We start from the raw sequence: 27,289 nt of genomic DNA, 5'->3' as shown, positions 1-27,289 counted from the left end.
CAGCACACAGTGTACACACAGTGAGGTGAAGCACACACTAATCCCGGCGCAGTGAGCTGCCTGCATCAACAGCGGCGCTCGGGGAGCAGTGAGGGGTTAGGTGCCTTGCTCAAGGGCACTTCAGTCGTGCCTATTGGTCGGGGTTCGAACCGGCAACCCTCCGGTAACAGGTCCGAAGTGCCAACCAGTAGGCCACGGCTGCCCCACTATATATATATATAGAGTCTACAACACCTTATAACTGACATGTATATGACTGAATGTCAGTGATTGGGGATAAGGTCTACAATACCTTATTGACATGTATATGAGTGAATGTCAGTGATTGGGGATAGAGTCTACAATACCTTATAACTGACATGTATATGACTGAATGTCAGTGATTGGGGATAAGGTCTACAATACCTTATTGACATGTATATGAGTGAATGTCAGTGATTGGGGATAGAGTCTACAATACCTTATAACTGACATGTATATGACTGAATGTCAGTGATTGGGGATAAGGTCTACAATACCTTATTGACATGTATATGAGTGAATGTCAGTGATTGGGGATAGAGTCTACAATACCTTATTGACATGTATATGAGTGAATGTCAGTGATTGGGGATAGAGTCTACTGCACCGTATAAGTTGAAGTCGGTGATGGGTGAGACAGCCGCTCCACACTTCAGCTCTGACAACTCGGAGCTCAGCAGCAAGCTGGCCACGAACCCTCCGTACACCTGCACACATCCAACACAGCCTTTAGCAGACGGACACCACAGCAGAGCACACGCCCACGCTGCCGCCGGCCGCTCGGTGAGTTACGGCCAAATGGCCGTCAGACAAGTCCTCTATCTTCAGCACGGAGCTGGCCATTAGTGCGTGTGATGGGATGCCAGCGTTTGGTTGAATTATGAAGGCATCAAAGTCATTAGGTTGAGAGACAGATGGGTGGATATACTGTCTGGCATGCTGACTGCTAGGATTAGGGGACTGTTGTTGCCCTAGCGCTATAGGTAGGGTATGGCCTACTTTTGGCTGGGGAAAGGAGAGAGTGCTTTGGGTTTTCTTAGGTGCTTAAAAACTGGGTTGAATAATTCATTTTAGTGGCAGTATTGGATCAAAGCAAGTCTAAATTTAAAAGGTACCAGTGGTGCACAGCGGTTCTGAGGATGCGGTGCCTGTGCACTGTTTTCCCCTCTGCTCTCAGAAACCACTAAAAAGGATGAATTCATACGGCTACACTTTTGAGGCCATGGTTTTATGAGAACATGGAGGCACTCCTGCTGCACAACTTTCTCTCCTGGGAGATTCTCAACAGGAACACTGTTTTTTCCCCAAGAAACTTCTAGATTCTAACTTTGAGCCAGTTAACACATTTCACAGCAGATTTCACAGCTAATGTATCATACCAAAACCACCCAGTGGGGACGGAAGTGTTTGTCATTCACTAGAACTCCAGGGCACACCTTTGTTAGGGAAAATCACTGCAATTTTAGTCTCTTTGGAAGCAGCGCAGAAGGGAAAAAAAAAAAAACTAAATCCCAGGAGCTTGAGCCATCTTCACTCTGTAAACATGAAATGCTGTCAGCGTAAATTGGCCAGTGACCTGTAAGTAGGGAAAGTGAGAACGCCACAGATTCGTGCCGTCATGTAAAGAGAAGTGCTACATGGAAACAGACGCCTCAGCGACTGCGGTGAGCTGTACCATTCGACATTTCACTGGGCACGGCTGGTTTACTGCTGACTATTTAAATGAATGTCTCAACAGACAGAAAGAGCAAGTGGGAGAGAGGGGGGGGGGGGGAGGGAGAGAGAGAGGGAGAGAGAGAGAGAGAGAGAGAGAGGGGGGGGGGGAGGGAGAGAGGGAGAGGAAAGTGTCTGGCAGATTAGAAAAAGGATGGGAGAGGGAGTGGATGTTTCAGAAGTGAAAGAAAAAAAGTGATAACAAAGGATGTCAGAGAGATAGAGAAAGAGAGAGCCAGAGAGATAGGCAGAGTGAGAGAGAAAGAGAGAGAGCGAGGGATAGACAGAGTGAGAGAGAGAGAGAGAGAGAGAGAGAGAGAGAGAGAGAGAAGTGAAAGAAGGTTTTTTCCCTATTTTCTGAGTGCAGACTAAGCCTGTGCTTGTGGGCCTTTGAAGCGAAGCCCGCTGCTGCTAATCCCAGCAGACACTGACCCAGAATCAGAGCTGCGCTCGAGCACCTGATCTCTCCGCCGGGAAGCTTATTTTGGGCTCGGTGGTCAGAGCGCGGCGGCCTGGTTTCAACATTTCGCCACATTCACTTTATTTACTTTCACCAGAGCCTGTCCTGGAGTGATGTGAGGGGCGGCCTTACCTGTCCATACACTCCCATCCGGCTCTTGTCAATGTAGCTCTCTTTAGCAATGATGCTGAAAGGCAAATCAAAACATGTTACTGTACATTTCACACACTCATCAACAGATGGGGACATGCCAATGAATGTAAAGTACAAAAAACAACATTATTTTATATGTAACACATTAAGCGATAGAGTGAATGATTCTTTTTGTCTTAATCCTGGGCTAAACAGAATTTGCTAAAAATCGCTTTATTGAAACAGGGGAATTCTGATCTGCTCTAAGATACGTTTGGCTGAGCGCATCATCAGGACAACTCTGCCCTCTCTGCAAGACTTTTACTGCAGGCGATGCAGTACCAGAGCCGTCAAAATTAGAAAGGACCCCACCCATCCCAAGAACTGCCTGTTCAGCTTCCTGAAATCAGGCAGGCGTTTCTGCAGTCTGATGTCCAAAACTGAGTGGCTCAGTAGGAGCTTCTTCCCTCAGGTCATTAGACTCTTTCATACGGACGTGCCTGCTACACTAGGACTCAGGACTTAAAGATGTGCTTGTTTCTGTCTTGTACTCAATATTTCCAGCATTGTATTGTATTGTAATTATTATTAGTATATATTACACAATTTAAAAAATGTTTTCGCTTATCTATTCTGCCCAGGCTGTGGAGTGTACCAGTTTCACATTTCACGGCAAGTTGTGTAGTGTTCATAACTGTGTATGTAACAAATAAAAAAAACTGAACTTCAAATGGCTCTAATTAAGCTGGCATTACTCCATGTCTTCGACTAAGGAGGAAAAGAGAGTGCATTTGACAAGCAGACAAAATGACTGATACTGCTGGCCAAATTCTGAATGAAATCTGCGGCCCTATCCTGGAAATGACCTAAAGTAGCCCCGCCCCTCTCCTCCTTCCGTCCCCTCGCTGGCTCCGCACCTGAGGGCCTCCAGCTGGTCACTCTTCTCCAGGGCGCCCAGCCGACGCTGCACCGTGTGCAGGAAGTCGGTGCCGCGGAAGCCGCTGCCTCGCCCATCGAAGCGCATGATGATGGTGTTGAAGCTGCTGACCAGCACCGAGGTCCAGTCCACATGGAACTGCTCCGACACCTGCTGACTCCCGGGTGTGCCGTCGCTGCTTGGGAGAAGGGGAAGAGGAGGAGTGGTGAAGAGGCTCCTTACTCATTTCAACAGCACTGCAGAATACTCGTTATCAGAGTGTTACAATGGCCGTTAGACACACACACATAGCATGGTTGTGAAAGCAATCCATTCTATTAGTTTTCACTGTGATACCATCACTGAGAATCACAGCATCTGATATAATGTGGGCTAATGCTAGAGCTGTGAAGGAGAGCTGTATTAAACTTACACAACCAGCAGTAAAGGATAGAGTGCGGTGTCTATAAACGTAGCTGGCTTCAGGATCTGCACAGGAAGGGCTGTGAAGGGGAGGAGAGAGAGTGGTTATTGTGCTAAAAAAGTCCCTCCTGCATAGAGAACTTTCTCTGCCTTTAATCTGCTTACGTAACCATTGTTACAGCAGCAAATTGAATTCACCAGAGGCTTGGGTTTGTTATCTCATGGGGAAACCAGAGCGAAATCTCATCAAAAGCCCCAGATAGCATTACACAACAAAACCAGCACAGGAGCAGATACATACTGTGACCGTCTATTGTGATGTTCTTGTATTCCAGTTTGGGCATCTGCATATCGTTGACCGTGCTGTTCAAAGCCTCGTTGGTCTCCACGTCAAGCAACCCTGTGAAGAATGACAGAGAAAAACACTCAGGAAACTAATCAGGAGGAGAAACCTTATCCCAAGACAGATGCTGTACTGTATTTATTTGTGAACAGAAGCTGTTAAGGCTTATTTCTCTCGGGGGCGCTGCTGCCGACTCCATGCAGAGACGTTGTCTTCACTTCCTCCACCGGTACTGGAGCCTCCTGCAGCATGTAGACGGCTGCACACTGACCAAACACACACTCTTGTCAGACTGTGACTCTAATGGCCGCCTCAGTAACGTGCTGCAGGTGAGGGGGCATCGCTGAAAGAGCCGTGACACCTTCGTCTGACAAGCTCACTGTTCCCACTCCTCCAATAATTGATATGTCTAAGTGTGCATCTCTCTCTCTCTCTCTCTCTCTCACTCTTTCTGTCTGTCTTGATTTCCCACTGTGTTTATTTCTCTACCATTTTGTCATGCAAATATTCTCTCTGCTCTCTCTCTCTCTCTTTGTGTTTTTGCCTATCTAGCTTTCTCTCATTGTCTCACTCTCTCTCCCACACACACACCCACACACACACACACACACACACACACTCACTCTCTCCCACACTCCCCCTCTGTTTACACCGTGCTCCAGACCTCCCTAAGGATGTGGGCTGTCGGGCTGTCAGGCCATCTCTGTGTGACAGCTGTATCTGTCTCCTCACGCGGCGCACGTCTTTCCTGAGCCTGAGCTGATTTGTTCCGCCTCGGTCCTACGCGCACACTCGCCCATCCCAGAGCCCATCTCACCAGCCACAGCCCAGCCACAGCCCAGCCGCAGCCCAGCCACAGCCCAGCCACAGCCCAGCCACAGGGCCCAGGCCGTCAACACTTACTCTGAAACTGTCCATCTCTCACGCTGTACACCGCCGTGTAGGGCACCCCAGGACCTGGAGAAGAAATAGAAATAGAGAGAGCAAGTAGATCAGGGCACAGCCATAATGAGCACTGCGAAACCCGCAGAACTCTCCTTCATTTCCCTCAGCATCTTCATGCCCAGGTTTAATGTAGGGAAATAATAAAAAGCCTGTCCCAGTGTGCTGTTTACTGAGGCGCGCAGTGCAGAGCAGAGCAGTGCTGGAGCCCTGAGTGTTTAAATCTGAGCAGAACACCATATCACATTTAGTCCAGGCAGACCCGGCTCCGCTCTGAGCTGCGGCCCATTAATAAAAGAGGCACATGGTCCCTCAGCCTCCTGCAGCCGGCTCGCTCTAACCTAATCATCTCCCATGGCAACCGGGGAACGGCGTAGGCCACGGGAGGGATAATGTTGTGTGATGAATGTGTCGGAGGCGCTGACGCACACGCCGCACAACCACAAAAACATCAGGATTAGCCCCAATACAGCACACTGACAGCCAAAGACGCCTGGGCAGTGTCCAAATGGCGCTTCAGACCATGCTGGGTTACTGACCAGCAGCAGTAATCATGGGGAAGCTTGAGATCATTGAAAAATAAAAAGATACCCGCACACTGTTTCTATAAGCTCCCAGAGTGGTTTATTAACAACATGTTGTTAATAGAAACAGATTATCATTGCTAATAAACCACTCTGGGAGCTTATAGAAACAGTGTGCGGGTATCTTTTTATTGGTCAATTGTCGGCTAAGCCTTATACCCAGCACCTGTTTAAACTGTGTAGATGTGTGAGCACTCCACTCTTTGAAGCTTGAGATCATATCGGTGGTCAAGAGTTTTATGATTTGCAATGCTACATTATGTTAGATACAGCCACCAAACAAATGTACAACATCCAGCACTAGGGAAAACAAATACTGAAGTGGGCTCTTGCATTATGTGTGGAGCAGGGATGAGATGTTTGTTAACTGATGAACACGTGAGGCTCTCACCTTTGCAGTTGAGCAAGAAGTACTGGGTATCCGGGCTGAAGGAGCCACTCACGTAGCCACACTTCAGATCACAGGACAGGCAGCGGCGGTTGAAAGGTGCAAACGTGTCTGCACTGCAGTACAAAGACAAAACAAGATGACACCTGATAGGCTTTCATATCTAAACAACCAGAGCTCCCAGAGGGTGTGGGTGACAGCTAGAGACAGATCAGACAGTGGAGCCGAATGCTTAAGTGTGTGTGTGTGCGTGTGTGTGTGTGTGTGTGTGTGTGTGTGTGTGTGTGTGTCTGTGTGTGTGTGTGTGTGTCTGTGTGTGTCTGTGTGTGTCTGTGTGTGTGTGTATGTGTGTGTGATGGGTGTTCTTACCTGTATAGGTGTCTTCGACTTGGATCATCCTCCTCAGTGCGCAGGAAGTATCTGCAAAGCCAAGGCAGTCATACATGAACATAACACTTTGCAATGCAATTCATGCTGGAATATTCTTGGGCTTGTGCAATACATCTCAATACACCAAACTAGCCCATTCTATATTTTTCATGCATTATTTTCTTATCACTGTTTTAGGGGCGCTGCATATTAGCAGAAATATGAGCGTCACGTCTGCTGATGCCAGGTCAGTACCTGCAGTGCATCTACTGGGGCAGTAAGTGTCAGTGTTGTGCTTGACCATGAGGCTGACTCACATGAGCTGTCTGTCCTTGCTGTAGGCCAGAATCTGAGTGACGTCCCAGTTCCCCGACGTCACCGACTGCAGGGTGTCTATGCTGCTGTTGGGCTGAATCACAACACAATACAATTCAATTCAGTATACATGACACACATCACATTACATCCTATCATTCCTCTCTGTCTATCTGTGACTCTATGCATGTAGATTGTGGAGTCATATTAGCTGTGATTTGAGTGTGTGCATGTGGGGTGTACCTGAGAAGATGACATGGTGATGTGGAAAAAGTTGCCTCCACCCCCTTGCGCTCTGGTAAAGAAGAACTTGAGGCCATCTTCAGAAAACAGCGGCGCTTCGTTCTGAGAATGAAATATTGATGTGCGTATGTGAGTGTTTGTGTGTGTAGGGAATGTGAACAATGTTTTAAAGGAAACACACACACACACACACACGCACGGCTATAGCAGCTGAATGTGAGTGTATGTGCTGCCTGTAAGTGTTTTTGTGTGGGGGGAGCTTCTTTTAAAAGAAATACACACACAAACAATCTTTTTAAAAAAATACACACACAAACAATCTTTTAAAAGAAATACACACAGAGACACTAAGAGGCTGATCTTCTGCATGCTGCATGCTGCATGCTGCCTACCCACCCACACGCACACACTCATACGCAAACACGCGTTCCAGCTTTCCTTTCAGCTGATTGAGTGCTGAGAGCTGTGTGAGCGTCTGTGTTGTGTTTTTGTGTTCTGATTGGTGCGCGTATGCAGGCGCTGCAGTCCTCCTAATCCTGCCGTCTCTGCTCCGTGACCCACCTGTCGATGCAGCCAGCTCATGCTCTCGTCCTCGTGTTTCTGAGGGAAGGGGGGGTGGGGGGGCGGAGAGGAGGACATGGACCGTTAGTTACCATTCACCAAACCCCGCTAAACACGTCATAGCCCATCCGAGCACAGATCGACAGCTGATCTAACTTCCGTTCCATCTCACTCCGCACAGCGGGGGTCGGGAAGGAGGAACGCGCGGTGAATAACAACACCTACAGGTTGGCTCCACACACCGGGAATTCAACAAATCAGTCTGCGCTCTTTCATGTTCAGAAATCTTTGCAGCAGGTGCAGTTGCACAGATACTTGGGAACATTGTGCGTTATCTAAATAAATAATGAATTGAAATTCAACATGAACGTGTAAAGCATGCATTGTCATATGGAAATCTGTCACTGGCAATTCAGGGTATATGTCAGGGTCATGCTCTTACAGTATTTTCTTTTATACTATTCTTATATTGCAGAAGGCAAATCCACTTTAAAGAATAAAATCCAAAACAAAGCATGTGGAAGATTCACTCTTCTTGTTTTAAGAGTGTTGTGTTGTAGGACATCGTTGGCATGTGTGTGTGTGTGTGTGTGTGTGTGTGTGTGTGTGTGTGTGTGTGTGTAATAGAGACTCACCTTGGTGCAGATCCCTGTGGTGGCTTCACACAGGGTGAGGATGGAGTTGTTCTGGGCTCTGTTCAGCCAGTTGACTGCTAGCTTGGTACTTGTTGCCCACCTCACCATGGTGATGTAGTACTCACCTCTGTTAATCACAGGAAGGGAGATGTCACAATAAATAACCCCAACCAAAATACAGTTTGGGTTTCACTGTTAGGTGGATCATTTCAGCTGTTTATAGTCATGGGCAAGTCTCGGACCAGTAGACGTATCGTTTACTGATCACACCTAAGACACAATCGCTGCAGGGGTAACATTTCTGACTGGCACTGAGCTACCCCTATCATCTTCTGTATGTGGTACAGGAAATAGACTGGCGCTATTTTTTACAAGCCTGGTTGTACCAGACCAGATGTATAAACATGCACATTTTTTTTGTTTCTATAACAATTCTTTGATACTAGCTGGCATTGCTATTACTGTTTCATAGCTTGAGACAAAGTGACTGAAAAGCAAAAAAGTGTCCGAGCAAACGCTACCGGTAATACCGAATAGGGTTTCCAGACTGTTATTTGTTCGCAGACTGTTAGAATTTCCCTCGCGATCAATGATAGTATCTATCTACTGTATCTATTTCAGTGGAAACTGAGCTGAGGTGGGTGGTGCCAGGCTAGCTCTTTACAAAAATGAAATTGGCCATTTCCTGCTCCACAGCAGCACCGATGGCAGAGCTGCGGTGGCTGTCTGGAGGGGCAGGTGGCTGTCTGGAGGGGCAGGTGGTGCAGATGCTCTACCCGATGCGGGGGTCCTCCGGCTTCTTCATCTCCACAGTGTGAGGGGGCCCGTTCAGACTGACCACGAACAGCTGGACGGTGGGGTTCTCCTCCCCAGCCTGGCAGGGGCACGTGCAGAGAGATGCCAGGTTAGTCGTGTGCTCTTCAATCACGCATACTCAACCAGTAGTGTTCAGGGGGACTGTGACTGTGTGTCCTCTACTGATATGCCCTCTTTGGCATCATTAAGTGACTAAATTGGGAATAATAATAATAATAATAATAATAATAGGCAATAACAATAAACCAGCTTATCCAAGGTATTTTCGAGATGCACTAAATTGTGTCAGAGCAGTAGAACACAAATCTGAAATAAGATTGTTATTATTAGCTGACATTCACATCCTGTCTTTTTCAGAGTCATTCCATGTACTCCAGGGAATGAGACTGCTTGTGTGATTGTTTTGCCTGAGGCTCAAAAAAACTAAATGTGTCTCTGAGACTTGGCTTAAAGAATCAGCTTTTTTTAGAATTCTTTCTTTAGTAACACACTGTAATGTGTCATAAAAGTAGAAATCTCTGATTACGCAACATCAAAATACTTTTTAAACCACAATACATTTCCATCATACAGAATGAGGTGAAGTGTGCTGATCTTGGTTTTGAAGGAATATATCACTGTCATATCGTCATGCTTTTACAGGAGTATAAGATAGTACAGTATCATAGCCAGATACCTTGGGGTAGCGATATTCCAGTGACACAGGGTATGGATTGCCTGTGAACATGGGTATCTCCATCTTGGGCACCAGTGTGTCGTTGATGGTGGCATACGCCAGCCTGTGTCCATCAGGAGACCACCAGTGGGCAATGTGAGTCTGGAAGACCTCCTCTGCAAGAGAACAGGGTGAGGGTATGCATTCAGCGGTTTCAACTGCATTTCCTTGGCCATCGACTGGCTGTGTGCTGCACTGTGCCCATGTGTCTCTTGGAGCATGGTGACTTTTTCAAAGCTGTCCAGCTGAAATGTATTACACAGCGGTCAAGGGTCAGAGGCAAGGGTCAAAGGCCAAGGGTCAAGGGTCAAGGGTCAGAGGCAATAGCTCCAGGATGATGTGGGGCGGAGTTCTGAGAATGGACTGCAGGCGCTTAGGCAGTATGGGATGGGGATCTCAGAATGCAGCCTGCATGGCAGCCATGGGAGTAGGGTGCATACATAAATGCAGTGTGGAGAAAAACATGATGTATCACATCCATTTTCACGCATGCAGAGCCATCAATTCATCATTTCTGCAATACCTCTGTGGCGTGTCTATGTTTCTGCTTGTGTGCACGTCTACATGTTTGTTCATGTGTGCATGATATTGAATGGGTTTATGTGTGTGTCTGTGTATGTGCGTGTGTGTGTGTGTGTGTGTGTGTGTGTGTGTGTGTGTTACAGAGCATGTAAGCATCAAATTTGGAGTTGGTACCGTTCATTATCCATCATTACCCGAGGTGAGCCACAATTGATTCCTTTTATAGCCATTAGAGGACTCTGACTAATGCACTTTTCACATTTTCCCTCTCTTCACACTGTGATGATTTCTTTCTTTTTGTTAGAGAGTCGCAGACATATTCATGGGATGCTGATTTGCACATTGTGACTAGATGTGCATTTAGAGACAGCGGCCACTGTTTAAGAGTTCTCCAGAGACCAGTGGTGGTGTCCAGATGAGAACAGATGTCTGGAGCAACAAAAACATGCTCGTGTTCACCAATTTCAGGTTCTCACTAGTAGTCTCCATGGTACTTTGAGGTTATCAAATCAATGGGACACACCACAATCAATAAAGCCCTCTCCCGCACATCAATGGCTATCTTAATTAAGCCAGTCTATCTCCATAGCTTTGTGGCCATGCATTGATACCCCAGTAGTCTGAGAGTGGGGACCCATCTGATTCATGGTAGCCCTGAGTAAACTGAGGCGAATCAATGGCGACCCAGTTCCCTTAATGTCTCAGCACCCACTAAGACTGTCCACAGATAAAGCAGTGTCATTCTGGAGAACACGTCTCTGAAGGTGTTCCTTTTGTGTTGATGCTTGGATAATTGATGCACAAATAAATCCCCATTTTCCCTCTCTGTGTCACCTCACCAACCCCTCTTCCTCTCTCTCTCTCTTCCTCCCTTTCTCTTTCTCCCTCTCAGTGTCTGTATCTCTCTCTTCTCAAATGAATGGGCATAAATATGGAAATGGGCTTCACAGCACTGTCAAACAAACAATTCAGGGCAGATTAGGCAAATGGGCCACTGACACTCAGGAGCTACATTAATTTGTGCGTAGTGCCAGTGTCATTCATTTATTTTACATGTCTTACAACATACATGAATTCACAGTCGAGTGAAATCAGATATAAGCATACAAAGACGCTTAGAACTCATGTTAAGCCGATGGTAGCACACTGAATGCAAATGCGCGATTTGATGCAGGCAAAAGTATTGACCGTTACTAACGAAGGTTTTATAGCAATATTATAAATGTGGCGACAGAATAGCCTAGAACTTGGGTAAGCCTTGCGTTTAGTAGCCTAATTGCGGTGACAGCCAAAACTAATGTGAATCACAGACTATCCTACAACCAAAGAAAGTAAAGGTGATTAGTAGGCCTACCTGCGTTAGCCAAATAAAGGACGGGACTGCACCCTTCACAAACCGTAAAATAAAGTTTATTAGTTTTACAGTTGACTACAGTTGACAGTTCACCATCAGTCCACACAAACAATTCTGGTTTCCTTGCACTAGCCATTTCGTTGTGGCCTATTCTGTCTGTTTGTAAAGCGCAAGTTTTGGTCAATTTCTGTAAAGAAACAGTGCCACCTATAGGCCTGGGGTATGAAGTAATGTGTTGAGTCGTGTTGAGATGGATCCGTTTGGACGCAAATATTCTTGATACGGTTCCAGGGAAGACGGAGGAAAAAAAGATCGGTTTGGTACGTGTGGACTAGACCTCAAAGCCACAATGAAATGAAATCACTCACAGCAATCACCTCAGTCTGGCAACACAAAAAAGGCTTGTCTAAAGCTTTTCAAACGACGCTACAAAAGCAGACTTCCCTGGAGTCACCTGTGATGTCTAGGCATGTCCACAAGATGGCAGTAGTGACTCTTGAGCAACAACAGACAGCAGGAGCATTGGCTTGGTTCCTGAGTCTTATTCCAAATGAATTAGCATATTGGCATACTGAATCATCTGACTGTGAGATAAAAGTCATGTTTACACTGTATTGACCTGCTGAGTTGAGAAAGTTGATCCATCATGACAAAAGCCTGACTGCTGATGGGTACAGACCAGAGTAGTAATAGGTGCACATTCAGTGAATAAGTCATCAAACTGCCAGCCTACATCTCTCCTGCTCAGTTTCCCCAATGAGTTTGCATATAAATGCCATCAATACTAATAGACACTAATGAAAGTAAGGACAAAATATATCAAACCACCTCAGTCCTGCCTGAGTGCAGCCATACGGTTGTTGCAGGTGTTGTAATCTAAGTTTCAACACCCAGTGGTTGGACAAGCAGAAAAACAACCACCACACCAGTCCACTGGTTTGGTCTCAGAACCATGGAGGTGAGCTCCTCTGAGCTTAGTAAGAGACTGCTCTCCAATCTAGGAACACCTGGTAACAGGATATGAGGCAAGAAGCTGACCTAACTTTCATACGATTTGGTATGCACCAATTAGCAATGCATCCAACCAGTCCAGCCACCACACCAACACACTAATGCTTAGGGATTAACACTGATGAGTTTACCAGAATCAGAAAACATCTGGACGAATCAGTAACCATTTTAACAGAATTACACAAGTAATAATTAAGCGTACATGTTATTGAATAATCTGGCAAAGCCAAACCAAACTTAAACCACTGTCTGAATGACTGATTTAGAGCACATATGATACATTAATTTAAGCTGCATTACACAGCACAATCCCAAACAAGGCAAGACACATGCTAGCTGTTTTTACCATTTAACACGACACATCACAGATTACATTTTCAACAATGGAATGCTGTTGACTGTGTCCTTGAGAGTGATGAAATACTCTTGCAATGCTATACTTCAACATGACAAAACCAAATCCTCCAGGGAACAAATGGTGTGTACACACCCGTGTTGGGATGTCTGGGAATTGGAAACAGCATGTTTTTTTTTCCGTAGCCAGTAGGAGATCGAGGTAGGGGAAAGTAAACACTTCTCCAGCAACATTTTCAGGGCTGCTATGCATCTGCTTCCTAATCCAGGCACACGTCCCAGATGTTGTCTTTGATCATCAAATCCTCCACTCATCAATGAGTGGAGGATTTGCTTTGGTGATTTCTGGCTGGCGGTCGGGTCAGTGATTGCACATGACATTGGTGAATTTCTGTGTGTAATGGCAGAGGCTCTGATCAAACAACAACAGGTGCTGGACGTGGCAGTCTCTCTAGTAATCTCTGCTTACATGCACGCACACACGCACGCACGCAGACACACACTCACACAAGCACGCACACGTACACAGACACACAGACGCACACACACACACACACACACACACACAGACACACACACACGTACGCACACGCACACAGACACACGCACGCACGCAGACAGACACACACACACACACACACACACACACACACACACACACACACACACACGCACGCACACACACACACAGTCACACACATGCACGCACGCACACACACACACACACACGCACACAGACACATAGACACAGACACACACACACACAGTCACACACACACACGAAATCCAAGATTAAAAATGCAGAAAAACAGCCCCCCCCCCCCCCAATACCCTCATGGCCCTCCCTATTACGAACTCAAATCCTGACAAATCCTGACAGATGGCTCTCTTAAATGCACACAGTGGAACGTCTCAGAATCATCCAGATGAAGTGCCATCAAGTTTCCAATCACCAGCAAGTCAACTATGACAGGCCACATCAAATGCCCACTAACACTGACGTCAAGCGGCTGTCTATTCTAGGTGTCAACAGCTCTGAAGGTGGCATTGAATGTTAAATCATCAAGAGATTTTAATTGACAACCAAATCTATCCAAAACAGGGGAAATTCACTGAACGGGAGACAGAATGGGTATTTCAGTTTTGTGAATGGCTTGTTTCCCATTAACATGCTGTAGATGAGAACAGGCGGGCGTAGGTGCTCGATTGTGAGAATTGACATGGTTGGAGTGGAGTTTCACACAGTGTAGTGGGAGGTGAAGCCGGAGCCCTCTGCCTCCAGTGCTGCGCAGCAGGATTATGCAGAAGCTCATCCGCGGGCCAACACTGTTATTAAGCCCACTCCCAATCCCGCTGATTACGCTCGGGGCGACCAAATACAATAAGTCAGACCTCTTTGGGTATCTGGTGGTGGACCATTATAAACTCCATAGTAGTATAGCGTGTGGATTGCTGGGGCATAGCATAATATAGCGTGTGGATTGCTGGGGCATAGCATAATATAGCGTGTGGATTGCTGGGGCATAGCATAATATAGCGTGTGGATTGCAGGGGCATATATAGCGTGTGGATTGCTGGGGTATAGCATATAGCGTGTGGATTGCAGGGGCATAGCATAATATAGCGTGTGGATTGCAGGGGCATATATAGCGTGTGGATTGCTGGGGCATAATATAGCGTGTGGATTGCAGGGGCATATATAGCGTGTGGATTGCTGGGGCATAATATAGCGTGTGGATTGCAGGGGCATATATAGCGTGTGGATTGCTGGGGCATAATATAGCGTGTGGATTGCTGGGGCATAATATAGCGTGTGGATTGCAGGGGCATATATAGCGTGTGGATTGCTGGGGCATATATAGCGTGTGGATTGCTGGGGCATAGCATAATATAGCGTGTGGATTGCTGGGGCATAATATAGCGTGTGGATTGCAGGGGCATAATATAGCGTGTGGATTGCAGGGCCATATATAGCGTGTGGATTGCTGGGGCATATATAGCGTGTGGATTGCTGGGGCATATATAGCGTGTGGATTGCTGGGGCATAGCATAATATAGCGTGTGGATTGCTGGGGCATAGCATAATATAGCGTGTGGATTGCTGGGGCATAGCATAATATAGCGTGTGGATTGCAGGGGCATATATAGCGTGTGGATTGCTGGGGTATAGCATATAGCGTGTGGATTGCAGGGGCATAGCATAATATACCGTGTGGATTGCAGGGGCATATATAGCGTGTGGATTGCTGGGGCATAATATAGCGTGTGGATTGCTGGGGCATAATATAGCGTGTGGATTGCTGGGGCATAATATAGCGTGTGGATTGCTGGGGCATAATATAGCGTGTGGATTGCAGGGGCATAGCATAATATAGCGTGTGGATTGCTCGGGCATAGCATAATATAGAGTGTGGATTGCTCGGGCATAACGTGACCCTGTGGTGACTGTTATTGAGCCACTTCGAATGACAACATCAGATGCATCATGCCAACATCAACACTGGGTACGTCAACAGGTCCTCCACTACTCATCAGAAAAACTGATTCTACAATTCTACTGATTCTTTACTTATCCACTGTACAGCACTTTGGTCAGTTTATGCTGTGTTTAAATGTGCTTTATAAATTAAATTTACTTACTTACTTCCTACAAATCCCCACACACGCTACAATATGCTAACCTGACTAGGCGGAACGAAATTCATCTGGCGAGAGTCAGGTTAACAATATGCTGCTATGGTATCAGCTCCACTGAAAGGCCTATTCAGAAAACATTTTGTACCTCAACATATGTGCCTTTTTATTCATGCTCTTATGCATCCACACTCCTCTTCATTTTTCCACATTCTCCTACCAAAGCATTAGCATAAGACCTTTTCTCCAGATCATCTGGCTCTTTCCTTGGCTCCCCGTTGCACATCAGCGATCCACCCAGAGACTGTTCCTCTGGCCCGGCCGTCTGAGAGCCCTCTCATCACAGGGGCGTGCATAGCTATTAAGCGCACTGTCAACATGGCTGATTGAGTGTCCACTGCTGAATGAAACCGAGCGAGATGTGATGGCGTGACCCCTGGATGGGGTCGCCGGACAGCGTATGAATAAACGATGAGGATGATAAGGTCGGGCGACCCGCCGGCCCACCCTGTGAAGCTTAATGCAGAGCTCAGACCACGGCTGAAAGCTTATGTGTAATAGGCTTCTAGAGACTTCCAGTCCAACACCTTCACATCAACACTCAGCATGAGTCTGCTGAGTCACCATCTCCTCTCACGTTGCACTCCACTATGACCCTCTATCAAACCATTCATTTGGGGCCCCAAAAGTCACAACAAGGAGTCATCATTTGATGAAACATTCAAGGAGACATCATTTGATGAGAGGTGCATTATTGTTCAGCACATTAGTCATGCACACACTGCATGTACAGGTCTGTTCAAAGACTTTGAAACACTTTATTGTATGGTTACTGATTTTGCAATACCATGTTCACAACATGCTTTCTTCAACTAAACATAAACTACAAAACGATTGTATTAAAAGATTGGATGCATATGCGTTTATCTGGGTGAGCCCACTATCCTTGTCTCACAAATGGGCATAACGGACAGTCACGGGAAGGACAGCAGGATAGGAATGGCGCCTTTACCTTCATACAGCCAGTCGCTCAGACCGTTGAACACAACACCCTCCTCCCCAGTGGACACCAAGCGGATGGTTCTGTCATTCACCGCTGCTCGATAGTAAATGTTGTTCTCAAAGATGAAAATCTGCAGAAAGACAAGGTCATCGTTTCAGTTCATTTTGTCGAGGCTGTCTTTCTCATCATTATACAAACTTTCTTCAGGGATGTTGGGTCTTTGATTTGATGTGAAAGACACTATTGTATGCTGACAGAAAAACAGACATCCTCCTCCTACGGATCTGTGAACCCCAATGGGTTACACTTTAGTTGACAGTATCGACATAAAAGTGACATGACACTGTCATGACACATGAAACCTAACCCTAACTCTAAACCTAACCATAAACCTAACCCTTATCCTAACCCTAACTTGTTATGACAAAAACTGAATGTCACTTAATAACAGAAGCGTTATGTCATAAACGTTTATGATTTGTTTATGACACGTTCATGACCGTGTCATGTCACTCTTACACTGTCAATTAAAGTGTAACCCAACAACAACAAGGTTTATGTAACTGACCAAACACACAAGTAAGGTACTGTATGTTGTCATTCAAGTTGTGTCTTCCACCTGTGAAGCCAATTACAAAATCAAATATTGGAGGGTTATATGTAGTGCTAAAGAGTGGTCACTTGGGGCTCTGTAATACCTTCAGATCATTTCAACTGTTAATGTCACTGTGTACATACTGTAACGATTTGATAGCGACACACACAGTTGTCCAATCAAAAGGTTTATTAGCTGAGAACGAGAGCACACAGACCAAGACCAAGACACACCAAGATACAGAACACAATATACACGGGGCAGGTCAAACAGACACACACACTCCACATACAGGGGAGGACGCAGCCCCCCACACAAAAAGGATCACACACGAGGGAGAACTAAAAGGGAAACTTGTCACAATAAAGACGCTAACTTTACACTTATAACTTAGGAGATATAAAGACATAAACCCCAAATGTTCACCCCCGTATCCCAGCATGCCTTTCGCGGGAGAACGCTAACACTGTCTTTTTGCGCCGACGCTACAATACTTTTAAAAATGAATTGTGCAAGCTAAATCTACGACAGTCCTAGATACTTACTAACATTACCTTCCATACCAAGGTCATGCTTTTCTCAAAGCTGCCTGACAGCATACCAATCAACTAAACACCACAATGAAATCTGTATACTTAGTGTATATAACTGCTTAGGTGATACAGCATTTTGATTATGTGCAGGCAATCTACTTCACCAGTTCATCTGATCTATAATTTTCTCTGAGCAACAGCAGAGCACCCCTTATCTGTTACACTGTGACAATAACCCAGCAGAAAACAGTGTGTGAGGGTAAAGTGTGATCCATCTGCTACATGGCTTTAGTCCACATGAAGACAGCTCTTCCACACTGCTGGCCCTGGATCATCACAGGCATAACACAGCCATTACATAAGTCTCAAAGTAACTGTTTCAAGGCTGACAAGCTGACAGGCAACGAGTGCCATCTGTGGTGCTATATGTGTGTGTGTGTGTATGTGTGTGTGAGTGAGTGTGAGTGTGTGTGAGTGGACACGTGTGCACATGTGTTTCCACATGTGTGTGTGTGTGTAAGTGTGCATGTTCGCATCTCTTTCTCTCTCTCTCTGTATGTGTGTGTGTGTGTGCGTGTATGTAGGAGTGTTGCTTGATGGCAGATGCCAGGCACACATCCAGAGCTGTGGGCTCCCAGATTGACGTCCCTCTATGCCAGCTGGGGATCTGTACCACTGAAGTTTGGGAGCCTGAGCTGCTATAAAGGGTTTATGGTTGAGAACGGATACTACCCATATAACCAGCATTGCACAGACCAGGTTTATTGATGAAATTGAACATGGAGGCCCCAGCTGTGGTGCAACTGGCTGGGGCACCTGCACCGTACACTGGCGACCCGGGTTCGATTCCCGCCCCGTGGTCCTTTCCGGATCCCACCCCGACTTTCTCTCCCACTTGCTTCCTGTCATTATCTACTGTCCTATCAAAATTAAAGGCATAAAAAGCCCCTATATATATATAAGACCATTTTCAACAAAGCAACTGCAATTGTATATATATATATATATATAAGAAATAAATTGAATGTGGATTGTATTGCAGTTGCTTTGTTGAAAATGGTCTTCAAAAATAATGACTTTCTGGCCAAACTAGGATGATAATTGTGGATATAACTTTGTGTTTCGATTTGGCTTTGAAACCATCCTGCAGGGAAAGTACATACAGTATAACCACAAGAGAGATTCAAGCTTATTATGACACATTTCCCCTGTAGCTTTCCCCCTTATTTTCTTTTCTGCATAACTGAGAGAATGAGGAGGCCGACACAGCTCAGTGGTTTCATGAGGGTTTCTCTGACAATGAGAGATGAGGCAGAATAGCTTTCAAGGGATGCAACATGCCCTGACATGGGGGGCTATAATGAAACACCCTTGTCGTGGGCACTCACAGATAGGGCTGTGCAGGGTGCTGTGGCCGTTGGCATGCTGTCACGCTACGAAACAGCCTCCCCAGGTAGAGATGTGACACCTCACCGGGTAGAGATGTGACACCTCACCAGACGCTGCCTTACATATGTAGTTGTGTCAGCACAATTCCAGAAACAAATTACCAACAAAATGAACTGGAGTCATTTCAATTTTGATTTTCTGTTTTCAATTCAAGCTTGGTTTTCCGACCTTGCACACAGACAGGGACAGAGTACACGCTTTATACTAGACCTACCAGCAACTGTGGTTTGATGTGTCTGGGAGACTGCAAAGGACAGCTTTTTCAAACAACAAATAACTTCCTCTTTCAAACAAGGCAATTTCACCACCCGTTTACCTGTAATGAAGGCCAAAAAGACTCCAGGTGCTTAAAGACAAAACAACTGTCAGGATCTGGACTGGACTGGACTGATGATTTTGTGCCACCCTGGTGGCCATTTTGTGAATGTCCTGTGTTTGGTTCTGCCAGTTCCCCATGTGCTTTGTGCTTACCTGCCTGTCACCTGTCTTTGTCTCCTCCCCATTTGGTCTGTGCTTCCTGTCTTGTTAGTTTTCCCTCCGTTTCTGCTTCCACACCTGTTCCCCGTTATTGTCTCGTTGGTTTCGTCCAGTCCTCTATCTTTCTGTTAATTGGTCTGTGCATTTCTACCCTCCTGTTTCTCTGTCCTTTGTCGGATCGTCTCTCTGTTCACCCTGTACTAGTCCTGTCTGTTGGTGAGGTCTATTGTTTAATAAAGTGTGTTTTTTTAAATTCTGCCTGGAGGAGTCTTGTACTTGGGTCCAGTCCGGCATTCCCTGACAACAACAGCCCCGACACCAGGATTGGAACATCTTTGATGGCCTCATTTTCCAACTAGAATCTTAAAAAATAAGCAAGCTCAAAATATTTGGTGGCTCAGCCCCTCAGGGGAATAAACTGTTGGCTTGTTACAATCAATTAACTAAGTGTTTTTTTTTATCAGGGCCTTTTGAATTAACTTGATCTTTTGATCATAAAATTAAACTGAATTAATTTAAAACAACGACCACAACAACAACAACACTGTGGCCCTTTCAACTAGCCGCAATCTCCATGGGGGCCTCAAGGCCACATGGCCACCATGGGAGTGGGTGGAGAGGCATTCAGTGAGTGGTAGTGCAGCAATTAGCAGTAGGAGGAGATGTACTGTAGAGAGCTCAGGGGAACAGTTCCTGCTGATTCATGAATCAGGCATGAATGTCAGCTTTCACATGAGAGAAAAAGGCAGCATCGCAAAAACAAGCAAGAGAGAGGAGACACAGGCGGGAGAAAAGAAGAAGCAAGTAAGCTCCTACTGGAAGGACAGATGAAAGGAGTTCATCAAAGCCACCTGAAAGGGAGTGAAAGAGGCTGAGGTGTGTGTGTGTGTGTGTGTACCCGCATGTACGCTCAAACAAAACCTGAAGATGTGAGTATTTAAAAGATAATGCAGACATGTATGTGTTTGGACATGAGAGAAATAGAGAAAGTACAGTTAAGAACAAAATTATTCATAACCCTGGCAAATACTGATTTAATGTTGATTTCCTCTTGACCAATATGATTGTTCTGACTAAAAATGACACTGTCACATGCCAAAAGGTTGTAAGACAATGTGGGAGAAACATGGAATCAAAAGAAAGAAGTGTTTTCATCTTTTTAACATTTTTATGAACATTTCTTAATTTTTCATGTTAAAAAAAGATGAAAACCACACCTGCAAACGTGTCACCTTTTGGCTACAGTCACCGTTTCTATGTTAACCAGGGTAGTTGAAGTGAATAGGGTTTTGTATGTTGTCACCTTTTTCACTACTCTAGAGTTTGCAGGTCTGGAAAACGCTTCCTTTTTTGATTCCATGTTTCTACCACATTGTCTTACAACCTTTAGCCATGTGGCAGTGTCATTTTCAATCATTACAAACATATTGGTCAACTGTAACTAAATTCACTGTATGAACTGTATTAACCTCTATGTCACAGTCTTTTCACTCCCCTTCTTGCTTCCTTCTCTCTAGCGCACAAACACCACTCTCTTGCTTCCTCTCTCTCTAGCGCACAAACACCACTCTCTTGCTTCCTCTCTCTCTCTCTCACTCACTCTCCCTGGGGTGCTGCGGAGCGGTTGACCTTCAGTGCAGTGTCTATGTATGGTGTGTTGTCTAACTCCTGTTGTCTGCCCTGTCACTGTAGACTAACTGCCCTTGGCAGATGGAGAGAGCTGTGGCTGTTTCTCTCCACCCCACCCCCCACCCCCCACCCCGCCCCCGCCCCAACACCTGATGCTCCGACCCAGAACACTCCACACCAGGAGCAGCGCCTCGCACTCCTCTCCCCCTCGCAGGCTCTGCCCCCAACAGTCCGTGGTGAGGCCCAGGGGGAGAATAAAGGGTTCGTTATACTGGCGTTCTGATGACGGGTGAGAGTGCGTCAGAGCTGTTGTGGCACCTCGCGCCACGGTCCGGCGCTCTGCTCTGGAGCCGTGCCGGCACAGAACCATCTGCCGCGGCGTGGGTTGCCTTGGCACCGTGGCCCACGGTGAAGAGGGGTACACTGACAGGTGTTGCCGAGGCCTGGTCACTTGAGCACTCCTGGCCCTGAAGTTGCCCTGACCGTGGCACTGCTACAGCTCACGTCCCACATGACACTCCAACATAGCTCACTGATTCGCTGACAAACTGATACATGGGGAACTGCCCACTCTGCATCCATGCCCTCATTTGTAAGGTGGGACTTAGCCAGAAAGGGGTTATGGCTCCTTCTCTGTGGGCGAGTAGTTTAAAGGTTTAAAGGTCCAGTATGTAGGAAATAATGGAAAATAAACTGTAACCATTCCAAAAATGATCACCATATGTTGTCAGAGAGTGAGGAAACACGATGAATTGAAGTAATGGCTTATTTGACAACATTACTCTAACCCGTGAAACCCCGTAAAACCCATGAAAAAAAATCAGTTACGGGGCGGAATCTCTTGGAATTTTTTTTTTGTTTTGAACGATTAATTCTAGAATAGCGTATTAATAATGGGCTAGCACGTCCTCCTATTTGGGTTGCCAACTTAGCAAAGGCCAACTGTCAACAGCTGTCAGTTGTAGTCATGAACGCCTACAAGAGGCAGGCAAATTTCCAAAATTAAAACAAGAAACAAATTAAGTGGACATCGGAGGAGCTTCCTGAGATGGTGACGTCTTCGTCAAACGAAGAATATCAAGTCTGACGCAGAGCTGGCCATATTTCTCCACAACAGGTAGCCTAGGCTAAACTTCATCTGCATCGCTAACTTCAGCTACATATGTTACGTTGGTTAGAGAGGTATTTTTTGTTTTCACTGTTTCCGTAATGTGTAGCTGGGTCATGGTTGGAGAAACGTTAAAGCAGCTGCAGGTCAACTAACGTTAGCTAAGTCTTCATTACATCTGGCAACCCAGAAGAGGCTCACGTCTGGTAGTCTTGAGAACGTTCACCAGTGTTTTGATTTTGGCCAACAGAACGTTCGGTAATAATCCTACAAATCGCACCTTTAAAAGGTGTTTAACCCTTAAAGGAGTACCGTCACACCGGTGTGACGGGAATGTTGAGAAATGAACATTCTAAAGAATATCTGGGTTCATTGAATTCAACATAGAATTTTAGAACCTTCAATTGTTGCAGAACTTAGAACGTTCAAAAACCTACATCTTTAAGGGTTAAAAGTGTGTTAAAGGTGGTTTGGCTCCTTCTCTGTGGGCGAGTAGTTTAAAGGTTTAAAAGGTGTTTAAAAGTGTGTTAAAGTGTGTTAAAGGTGGTTTAGTTTGTGCTGAAACTGGGGGACTCACCAGCTGCTGGTCCTTGGGACCCCACCCTGCATACTGCAGTTTGCTGTTGTGCACTTCTGATGGGTTCAGGGGATGGACGTCTCTGGAGGAGCACAAAACAAATCAGTCTTTCCTCCTCCGTCTCATTCTCATTCATTCTTTATGAACACGTATGAGGAAGGCTCTGTGTGAAATGGAATAAATCTGCTTTTTAAGACATTTGGTGGCATAAAGGCATTGAGGCATCAAAACAATTTAAATATCTATATAATATCGTCCATTTAAATGAAAGTCCAAAAACACAGTGGAAGCCTTTGAGGCAAACTATTCTATTCAATATAAGGCTCTTCAGGGACATTGATTGTAGACTTGATGGTTTGTGGACAGGCTATTTTAAATTCCACCAGGGGGCAGTGTAAGTAAAATTGTCATTGCTTTTAGAGTAAAGGAGTGCAGTGACTATTACAGGAAAGGAGGACTATCAATTGTCATGTTTTTAGTAATGAAATTTACTGATAAAAGACAAAAAACATATCCTCAAAACATGTTGACTAAGCAAGACATAGCACATACAGGCATTACTAATCAACAAATACATGGTGGAATAAGACCCACTAGAAGTCTGTAGGCATTACTAATCAACAAATACATGGTGGAATAAGACCCACTGGAAGTCTGTAGGCAGTACTAATCAACAAATACATGGTGGAATAAGACCCACTGGAAGTCTGTATCGAACACTACTGGGTTGTAGCTGGCTACTTACGGGGTTGACAGGCTACAGATGATGTAGTCAGCCTTGTGGGAGTGCCGATAGATCTGAAAAGATACAGAGGAGAACATTGCACTATGTAACAGTGCACTACTATTGCACACCTTTAAGTATCTACTAGAAAATATAAAACATAAAGTAGTAAAAATAGTATGAAATAAAGAAAGAAACTCACAGGCTCAATGTTTAAGGCCAACAACACATATGTCAGGTCAGGGGACACCTGGTACTGGCTTGCTGAATGTCTCTTCTACAAAGCGAAAAAAAACCCACAAATGTCATAGTTTTATCATTTCAAATTTCAAGTTATTTTCACATAGTAATCTGTGGTTTGACTGTAAATTGTCTGAACATGGTCACAACAGCAGAAACAGACCCACAGCCCAGAGCAACAGACACAGTGTCACGGTAACTCACAAACATGCTGCTCTCCACCAACACATCTGTCCTGTTGGTCTCCACGTTGAGTTTGACCAGGTCCCCAGATCGCGTGCGGTACAGCACCTCATTGTCTGCGACAGAAACAGTAGCCAGGTGATGAATGACTCATTCATCATTTTAGCATAAACTTCAACATCCGTCTCAGGGCTTTTGCCAACATTTGAATTTCATTCTACGTTTGGTCTTCTTCAGCCAGGAAGAATAGCAATACTTTTCTCCTTGAGAGCAAGACCAGCATATTGTTTGTCAAAACTTTGTAAAGAAAAAAGAAAAGAAAGTCTTTGGTGTTCAATTAAACACATTTATAACGTTTACAATGAATGTGAACAATAGACTTTAATGAGCAGTAGGCTTTAACGGACTTCTGTCATTTTCATAAACACAAAAAAGACTCCATACTGGTTTCTCTATCAGAATGCAATTGACAACCATTCACTGTTCTAAAAGCAACTGTTTCTGTGGCCTTGTGGGTCAGTCATTTGATATTCACTATGGCAAGCGTACAGTACCCAGAGTACACTATGCAGTGCCTCCTTTAGAAATCTTCCACTGTGTTCCAGGAAGCATTTCAGTTAGTTGCATTGTTTGGAACAACTTGCCAAGGGCACTTTGCCAGAGCGTGCAATGAGTTGTCTGTCTTTTAATAATATGCACAACTGAATATTCATCCATTTCAGGACCACAGCGCCTGTTTAAACACACAAATGCAGCTGCTACTCTTATTCATGTGGGCTGGGAGATGCCCCTGCCTGGGCGTCCGACACACGGGGAAGAGATGGCACCACGGAGAATAGTCAAGATGAGGGACGCGGCTTTAAATGGGTGATCAAGGCCGCGCTGTGGGAGGGAGTGGGCGAGAGGAATGGGGCTGTGTCCCAGGGGCCCACTTCGCCTTAAATCGCCACGGCGCCTGGCATCCACAAGAGAATTTTAGAATCAGCATAGCTGGGCCACACTTTTAAATTGGGTTACACAATGAAAAAAAATCAATGCATGGATATGAGGTGGGTGATTTTTCTTACAGTCTTTTTCTAATGAGACTCTTTCTGTTTCTAAATGTCTTTTTTTAAATGCATTTGTTGCTATTGTTCACAAGCAGTGACAGTGACAGTGTTCTTCATACACAGTTGAAATGGCACCTCTGTCAGGTCCTGCACTCTGTTCTAGTATGCAGTATGCAATAACCCCCACGCCAAATTAACAATTCCTAGCGCAACTCACATTTCAGCAAATCACCCACCGACCTAATGATATAATAATGGACATACAGCACAGTTATTTACGGTGGCAGTCCATTATAATCACCAACTCCATAATCCAATACACACAAAGCAAAGAGCCAGTGGACTACTGTCATCGCACTGGAGGTAGATCTAATGCTCTTCTGGTCTCTACTCTCATCGTCTTTTGTGTTACCGACATTTTTAATACACTTTTTCTTTGTTAATTTACTCTTTATTTGTTTTCACCAATATTTAGTTTGACCAAGTATTTTTTTCACCTTATTACTAACCTTCTAGTCTGGACAACATCTGTTTGGCTGACATCTTAAATTGACTGAGGCTTTTGTGATTAAGAAATTGTTTAATGTTGATTTTTTTTTTTAAATGCACAGCTACTGAAAGTAAAGATGATGGTGGACCAAGAGGGGGACCAGAAATGACAAATCACCAGTAGGGTGCAGAATAATATCCACCGCAAGACCAATATGCAAGGTCTGTTTTTGCCATTTGGACATGGTTAATGCAATCATACATGTAAAACTGGTCTACCTTTCAGTAGACCCAGGCACACTTGGTATACAGACCACACAAAAAGTATTAATAGAGCACATTGACAAACTCACTACATTTGCTAATGACTTTCTGAGACATGGGCATGCTAATCTGGAAACAGCCAATGCTAATGGCACATGCTAATGGGGGTTACATGAGGCCTTGCCCAGCTCTTGTGAGGCACTGCTGGGTATGTTTAGAGGCAGGAAGCTCTTGCGGTTAATTATCTTGACCCATCTGCTTTGGAGATTGTCCTTTGGCCTGCACAAACTTGACTGGTGCCAGACATTTCCTCTGACTTTTTAAGCAGCTTATTAACTTGCACATAATTATATTTTCTCAGGCATCATTTTGGTGGAGCAATGACAGTGTTTTGTTTTTATTTGTTGTAATAGAAATAACCCTCAAGGTATATGAAATTAATTTAATGTAATTGATATTTACATGATCTCTAACAAAATACATGACCTGCCAATTTCCATGATTTGTAAATGACTTGGCTTATAAGTTATAGATAACTAGTCTACTAGTGTCAATCATTAGGTGCTCTTGCATAGTAGTGAGTAACCCCCCTTTCTCATTCCAACAACACTCGCAAGAGCTGTCTCCTGTTCTGTTGTTGTACAATTAGAGAAGACAAAGACATCAGAGAGTTTCTCTCGGAACAGAACCACCCACTCCAGGGTTGAAGGTCCCCATCTGTGTGTTTAATTTATTTTCAATCAGCTTTAAGTCAGGGGACTAGGACAGTCACGGCCCCTCTAGAGCACAGGCCCTCAACAGAAAATTAACAACAGGGGTTGAGCTCTTTTCTGCATAGGGGCAATTCCACGGAAAATTGACTTTTTGTCACATCCATAACGCCAGTGAAATGCCTTGCCATTTGTATGATGTGAATGATAACATTCCTTTTTTGTGCATTTTTTCTCATGTACATTCTTCAGCCAAAAATAGCAAATGCTCAAATTTCATGTAATCATTCACATCATACCATACCATCATATTTTATTGGCGTTATGGATGTTACAAATGTAATTTTTCATGGAATTGCCCATAGCCATATTTGTAACAAAACTATCTTTTATACTATGTAATGCATTAATACCAATGCATACCAACTAACGCTAATCTAATGAAGTGAGCAAAACATTAAGCTCATTTAATGTCACGTAACACCATGTCACACACAAGCATGGTGGGTGAGTGTTCAGACGAAGAAGTTCTTAGTGCATGAATTTCTTTAAAGTGACACTGTTTCCATGAGACTTGATTGGCTGCCTTGTACATAATAGCCCCCAGCGACTTCCACCTAAATCTCCAACACAAAGTGGTAACGTTTCATTTGGAGGAGGGCAGTGATGACAGGGATGGTTTGCGTCATAGTTAGTGTTTGTTCAGGTTCACCTGTTTTTTAGTGGTCATTTCAAAGTCTGATTTGCATTGCATATGCATATGAAGGATTAAAGAACCATGTTTCCGGTTCATAGCTTTGTTATGCAC

The 27,289-nt window shown here is 44.9% G+C and overlaps 1 protein-coding gene across 5 annotated transcripts in view; it reads right to left on the bottom strand.

Annotated features, from left to right (window-relative positions):
* The window catches only part of LOC121704283 (dipeptidyl aminopeptidase-like protein 6), a 118,513-nt gene that overhangs the window by 2,574 nt on the left and 88,650 nt on the right, over nt 1-27,289 (bottom strand). For 4 of the 5 annotated variants that reach the window (XM_042084757.1, XM_042084758.1, XM_042084755.1 and 1 more), the window contains 19 exons: nt 23,991-24,085; nt 23,749-23,823; nt 23,568-23,620; nt 22,823-22,904; nt 16,464-16,584; nt 9,538-9,692; nt 8,822-8,919; nt 8,046-8,172; nt 7,411-7,449; nt 6,850-6,951; nt 6,609-6,700; nt 6,292-6,342; nt 5,926-6,038; nt 4,912-4,965; nt 3,967-4,065; nt 3,676-3,745; nt 3,244-3,441; nt 2,327-2,381; nt 629-728 (listed from right to left, as the gene is read on the bottom strand). In XM_042084757.1, the coding sequence (XP_041940691.1) occupies nt 629-728; nt 2,327-2,381; nt 3,244-3,441; nt 3,676-3,745; nt 3,967-4,065; nt 4,912-4,965; nt 5,926-6,038; nt 6,292-6,342; nt 6,609-6,700; nt 6,850-6,951; nt 7,411-7,449; nt 8,046-8,172; nt 8,822-8,919; nt 9,538-9,692; nt 16,464-16,584; nt 22,823-22,904; nt 23,568-23,620; nt 23,749-23,823; nt 23,991-24,085 (1,779 nt within the window). The remainder of the gene's footprint in view (nt 1-628; nt 729-2,326; nt 2,382-3,243; nt 3,442-3,675; nt 3,746-3,966; nt 4,066-4,911; nt 4,966-5,925; nt 6,039-6,291; nt 6,343-6,608; nt 6,701-6,849; nt 6,952-7,410; nt 7,450-8,045; nt 8,173-8,821; nt 8,920-9,537; nt 9,693-16,463; nt 16,585-22,822; nt 22,905-23,567; nt 23,621-23,748; nt 23,824-23,990; nt 24,086-27,289) is intronic. The other variant, XM_042084756.1, reaches the window with a different exon arrangement.

Source organism: Alosa sapidissima, chromosome 1, assembly GCF_018492685.1.
Source record: "Alosa sapidissima isolate fAloSap1 chromosome 1, fAloSap1.pri, whole genome shotgun sequence".
Taxonomy (NCBI): Eukaryota; Metazoa; Chordata; class Actinopteri; order Clupeiformes; family Clupeidae; genus Alosa; species Alosa sapidissima.
The sequence above is the reverse complement of the archived record's forward strand: the minus strand, read 5'-3'. Positions and strand labels throughout refer to the sequence as shown.